At 38.5% G+C, this 6156-nt stretch overlaps 1 protein-coding gene across 1 annotated transcript in view; it reads right to left on the bottom strand.

The window, feature by feature from the left end:
* Positions 1–6156, bottom strand: part of LOC118341931 (unconventional myosin-XVIIIa-like) — a 70921-nt gene that overhangs the window by 57637 nt on the left and 7128 nt on the right. Inside the window, exon 3 of the mRNA XM_035680347.1 lies at positions 5911–5976. Within this exon, the coding sequence (XP_035536240.1) occupies positions 5911–5976 (66 nt within the window). The remainder of the gene's footprint in view (positions 1–5910; positions 5977–6156) is intronic.

Raw genomic sequence — 6156 nt, 5'->3', positions numbered from 1 at the left:
TTCATTAAGGCATTGGCATTTAACTGTTGACAAAATGGCTAGTATTGTTTAACAGTGGGAAAACTCAATTTTAGGGTGTTATCCTATTGTACAGTGTGACTAGAATGAAGGATTAGTTTTCTGGCCCTACTTTTCGAACTACAATGATGTGCTGATGCAATTGGAGGGCAATGTCAATACCATGACCCTGCTGCTCCTCTGTAGTGTGTAAATGTGTGCTGGGATGAGAAATTTTCTGAACACGAATACTTTACGGCATTAGTGAGTGGGAGTATAGTCACATATCCAAACTATGTGGAAGTGTATGGGTTCTGTTTAATAACTCAAAGGTATGTACCACTAAGTGAAGCCAGAGGCTTGTGCTAACTGAGCCAGTGGTTGGCCACCAGAGGTGTGTGGTCCACCTGTGCTGCTGCAGGCATCAGTAGGTGAACTGAGCCTGGTTCAGCTTGTATTATTTCCACCATAACTCTTTATCCAAAGAGGAAGCCAATGGTCTCATATAGGACCTGCAAAATCAGCTCAAACGAACATACGTGTGCACAGTGCAGTGTTTCCCGTCGGAGATGAGTAGCACAGAAATCAAAGAATGTTACGAACTGAAAGCTGGTATTAAATGTTGTTAAATTTGTAATTTTGTTTACTTCTTCTACCATCAGACTCTTGATTTATTATTAGTATAAATTTTGATTTTCCAATTATTATTATTATTATTTATTTATTTTTTTTTAAAGATCAGCTTCTTTGTTCATATATTTATACAATGCATCTTGGAGAGTTTCTTTAACTATGGTATTCAAAAAAAGAATTGTTTTGGTATAATCATAATGGCACTAGTATCTAAAATGATACCCATGCATAGCCTAAGCTGGGTACTCTGTTGTACATATCATGGTTGGTGAAGAACATGTGACTGTGGTGGTAAAGTTATAAATTGTACAAAAATATTAATTTTTCCTCCCATCCTTGTGGATTCAACCACCATAAATAAACTCTGTCGTGGGCAGATGATGTCAAACTAACCTGAGAGGAGATAACACATCTGATTAACATGAACTGCTGTGCTCCCTGGAGACCCATTTGTCAGCACAAGGATGGTTTAATGATATCAGGCAGAGAGCCACATACAAGTTGGCAGTGAACCACAGGGGCAGTTTGGCAGCGAGTGGTGCATCATCTGCCAGTCTGGAGAAGATGCAGCCACCTGCACAGTCCACAATTCATGTGTCATGGCATGGTGACACTTTTATTTTGGTTGATAACCATTCCTACAACAAAACTAAGGTATACAATGTTGTGTGTAATACCTTTCAGCTTGAGTCACGGTCACTCCTCAAATCTACCATTGATGGTGTTGCACTCAGCTTGAAAGAGAAGTTAAAATCCTGTCTACTTTTACACCCTTGTGTACCTGGCCAGTTACTATGTAAAGTGAGCACACTTTTGGACAATACAAGCACATAATTTGAAGTATACAACATAAGCATTATTACATTACAGCACATCACCAATCTGTTATATGGAAGACTTCTAATTATCCAAAGTACAACTAAAACTTAACTCGTGAACTCACAACAGCTGTTTATGTTGTAGCTGTTGCTTTCTTTGTTGCAGTTTCTCTTGAAGGAATCCTCATCTTTCCTGTCTTTCTGACTTAAGATACTTAAGGGACAGTTCACCCTAAAATCAAACCGTTTTGCCTTTCTACCAAACTCGACTCACCAACCCTATCTACATGAAACTGCTCACAACAAGGTCGGTGGATTATCTTGACCTAACCTGGTCATGGTTTCTGTAAAGAACAAATCTATTTTTCTGTGATAACTCAGAAACTCACACCAAAACTATCTAGAAGGATAATTAGCACTACAGGTAAGAGGGAAAATCTGCATTTGGGGTGAACTCTCCCTTAAAACAATATCTTGTGATGTAGTTTTACGAAATGGGCTGTCGGTTCCTAAAGGACCACCGTATAACTGGTTGGAAATAGCATTAATTCTGTGGCATGAATCTTTGTTACACCACTTTCAAGCAATGTAAAATCATTTTCATACTGTCAATAGTATACACAATGTTAATAAGTGTATACAGTTTGTCGTTTCTATTGCACAGCCCAACTTAGCAGGTGCTTATTATGTGACAGTGTGAGAAGATGTGACAGATGCACAAGTAAAGCTAGTGTATTAATCACATGATATTCTCCACTTTGATGCGGCTCATTTATTCATTATTCAAAATTATTCCCATGCTGCATGAGGTACACAGTATAATTAGATTAGATAGAGTAAGTGGCCCAGTGTGTGGGTTGGTGGTACTTTGCCTTACCACGTGGGTTGGTTGGACATGTATGTGTCTCATCTGCCATAATGTGAAAAAAGAGGCTTTAGTAACATTAGTGATAAGCACATCCATAGAACAAAAATGGTTTTAATTTGGAACTTTGTCTGAACTTGGGAAAAGTAGCGGGCCAAGTATAGACTGACACGTAACAACACTAAGGCAAGGTTAAACTCCCTGCAATATCTGCCAAGTAACGTCTTTAATTGACAGCTCAAGGCGCTCACTGTTCTTTATTCCACAGACATTCACAGATCTAATTAACAAAACCATCAGCCTGTCTTTTTCCTTGTGATTAGCGGGGTTTTTTTATCTCAAAGAGTTGGAGTCTGGCAGTGTCTGACTGCTACTTGGCAAAGGGTCACTGAAACAGAGAGCTACAAAGATCAGCTCCTCCCCCATAAAAAGATAAAAATAAATAAAAAACACCAGGACTAGTGAAGGTGAGAATGGAAGTGTGAAGACATGTCACCGCGGAGGAGCAAAACAGCACCAACTCCTTCATGACCACTACACCTTTTGTTAGAAAAATAGGTGAGCAGAATGGAAAACTCTCTCTTATTATCTATTTAATTGAGAGTGTCATCGACTGAAAGATGTTTGGACTTGAAGCCAAGACTCTCCTTGATGGTGACACAAAGGACCCAAAAAAATGGGGGGAAGTGACATTGTGAATGCTCATTCCTTTTCCAAGATTTTCAAGGGGTTTTAAGTGCTGGGGTTTAAGATTAGAAATATTAGATTATTATATTAGAAGGCAGGAAAGGTAAAGGCCTTGGGTTTAAGCTATAATAATCATAATAATAATAGCTTTATTTGTATTACACTTTTCAATGCAGGTAACAATTATATACAGTGCTGAAACGATTCCTTGAGAAACTCAATTACTAAAAATCATCATTGAAAATTCTTTGCATAATCCATATAGAGCCATATAGCACACTTTGTTTTCAATGAATGATTATTACACACTTTCAAGACAGAAAATAGCAAGGGAGAAGAGAAAACAACAAAAAGGGTCCAAAAATGTAATTTCAAGCTAAGACACAATGAAAACTCTGTACAGAGTCTGTTGTAAAACCGAACTAGCCTAGCACAATAGCTAGGGATGCACCGATACCACTTTTTTTCAAACCGATACGATACCGATACTTGGATCTGAGTACTTGCCGATACCGAGTACCGATGCCGATACTTCTACCACAAAAAAAATTTAATGAATTGGAAGACAGGTTTTATTTTCTTCTCTGCTTGTTACAACAAATGATGATGAATTAGATAAAAAATAAAATATTAATAAAAATGACTATAAAACTAAAATTTCAAGTGAAAAATAAACATTTTTTCTGTAAATTTATTGCAGTTTCCACATTTTATCCAAACAAAAATATCAATTAATCTATTTGGCCACTGGTCTCGCAGCTTTCAGATTGACGAAACATTAATGAACCTATTGCAGTGTCACATTTGAATCCAAACAAAATATTAAACTTTAGTCAGCAGCAATTGGGTGTGGGTCTCTTGAACTAAGCTTTTTTTTGTGAAAGGTGAGGAGGCCAGGTTCTTTTTGAATGAAAAAATTCATCTCTGCATTTGATCAGCTGTTGAGCCTGTTTTGCTTTCACTCACAATGTCTGACACTGAAGCTTGAAAACAGCCTTTCACTGTCAACGCTAGTGGCAAGTGTGCTGGAAAGGTATCTGGCTCCGGCCAGTTTAGCAGAGTTTGTGAACCGCATTTTATTAACCATCCAGTATTTTACCTGTTCAAAAAGTTTTGGCACCATTAACGTTCCATGATGTAGGGGGCGGCTGGGAATCTCATAATTCGCGGCTCGAGTGTGACTGAGAAGACGGCGAAATCCTACATTTTCCACAACTGACAGTGGTTGGGTCATCCAGAGCAATAAAATGTGTCAGAGCCTCTGTTATTTTAACTGCCCGTGGATTTTCTCTTGACATTTTTTCTCGCTTTTTTCAAAACCTGAGTTAGAGTTGGCTGTTGTGGTTTAACATTAGCCTTAGTAAACTCAGTGTACTCAGGGTTATGATGTGTCCTATGTTTTATCATATTGCTCGTATTGAACGACGTACTCTCCTTTCCTCCCCTGGACACCTTACCAGTACACAGTTTGCACTCTGCCTTGCTCATCGTCGCATATTTTGAAGAGAGTCCACACTGCTGACATGCTGTTAGCCTACTGCACCCGCCAGATTTTATTTTATTTTTTTAAGCCGCCAGTCTCACTCGCCTAACCACACTCCTGATTAGCTCGACATCTCCCCTAGCCGCCAATCTAAAAAAATACAAAAAAAATGACAAGCCACCCTCTGATCGCGGTCTTCATGCAAAGCAATTGCATGTAATAAATTGGTATTGGTTCATGGTATCGATTAACTTTAACGAGTACGAGTATATTAGACTAGTATTGGCCCGATACCTGATACCAGTATCGATATTGGTGCATCCCTAACAATAGCACGTCATCAATACTTCACTGTGACATTGTTTTTCAGCTAAAAGATACCACAATCGATCGATCATGTGATCACGTGAGGCTTTCAGGTCCACAAAAGTAATTTAAATGATTCAAAATTGATCCTAAGGCAGCCAGTGCAAGGATGCTAGAACAGGTGTGATGAAGCACTTAGGACTAACTGTAAGCTGTGGGTTGATTTCTGACTGAGGTATATAAGGAGTTACAGTTGTTGAGGCAGGAGGAAAATAAAAGCATGGAGCTTTTAGCTGAAATAGCTAAAATAAAAGACAGCTATAGCTATATAGCTATATATCTCAAATGATAAAAACATGACTGAACATCTTTATTTAGATGGAGTTTGAAACCAAAGTCCTGAAAATAAAGTGACATCTGTTTTTGTGAGGTTAAATTGGAGAAAGTTGTCTGACATCCAGTATTTTATTTCAGCAAGGCAGCTGTGGAGGGTTGCCGACTGGTTGCCAGTTGACTGAAATATAGAGCTGTGTGTCATCAGCATAACGGTGAAACTGTACACTATATTTTCATATGAAGCCACAAGGAGGCGCATATAGTTTAATGCCGTATTAAAATGATTAACTCTACAAACAAAAAAAGCCTGGTCTCTAAAAAACACTGAGATGTAATTGTATTCATGTACTATAATGGTTCACATGATAAATTCAGCACTAATTCTGTCAGTACTACAAGTCATGTCATACTCACCACTGTGCTGCTGTCATATGTCAAACTAAAAATAAATCATCTGTTCAGGAAGTGTTGTGTTTCGCTGACAGTATCTTAACACAGAATTTAAAGACGACAAAGCAGACAATAGGTTGGATATTAATCTGTATTGTGGAGAAACTGTTGAGTTTACAATAGCAACAGTACAGAAAACAAGGAGATGTCTTATTAAAATATGATCAAATATACTTTATATACTTTTTTCAGTAATAAGGCCTTTCTCTATTATACGCCTGCTTCTCTCTGCTGTTAAAGTTAAAAAAAAGCCCTGGCCATGATTTAAGGAGTTACAGCATTATGGTAACAGTCCATATATGTATAATGAGATGAATAGTGTGCACTCCACTCACCCTGCTCAGACCCATGTGGTAGGTGCTTTTCTCCAGCTCCAAGGACTCGAGCAACTCCTCCACAGCCTGGAAACCAGCAGAACAAACAGTCAGTACACAGATAAACACAAACAACCACCATTTGCCCTAGGCCTTACCTCGACATGATCACATGACCTAGATGCCCAAAAGGAAGCTGGCTTGGTGCCATAGCAACAAACACCATTCTCCCTTAACACCAGCTAACACAAACACAAACACAAACAC

This window comes from Morone saxatilis, unplaced genomic scaffold, assembly GCF_004916995.1.
Source record: "Morone saxatilis isolate NCDOM2014 unplaced genomic scaffold, NCSU_SB_2.0 Contig8, whole genome shotgun sequence".
NCBI classification, from domain to species: Eukaryota; Metazoa; Chordata; class Actinopteri; family Moronidae; genus Morone; species Morone saxatilis.
This window is presented reverse-complemented; position numbering and strand designations above follow the sequence as displayed.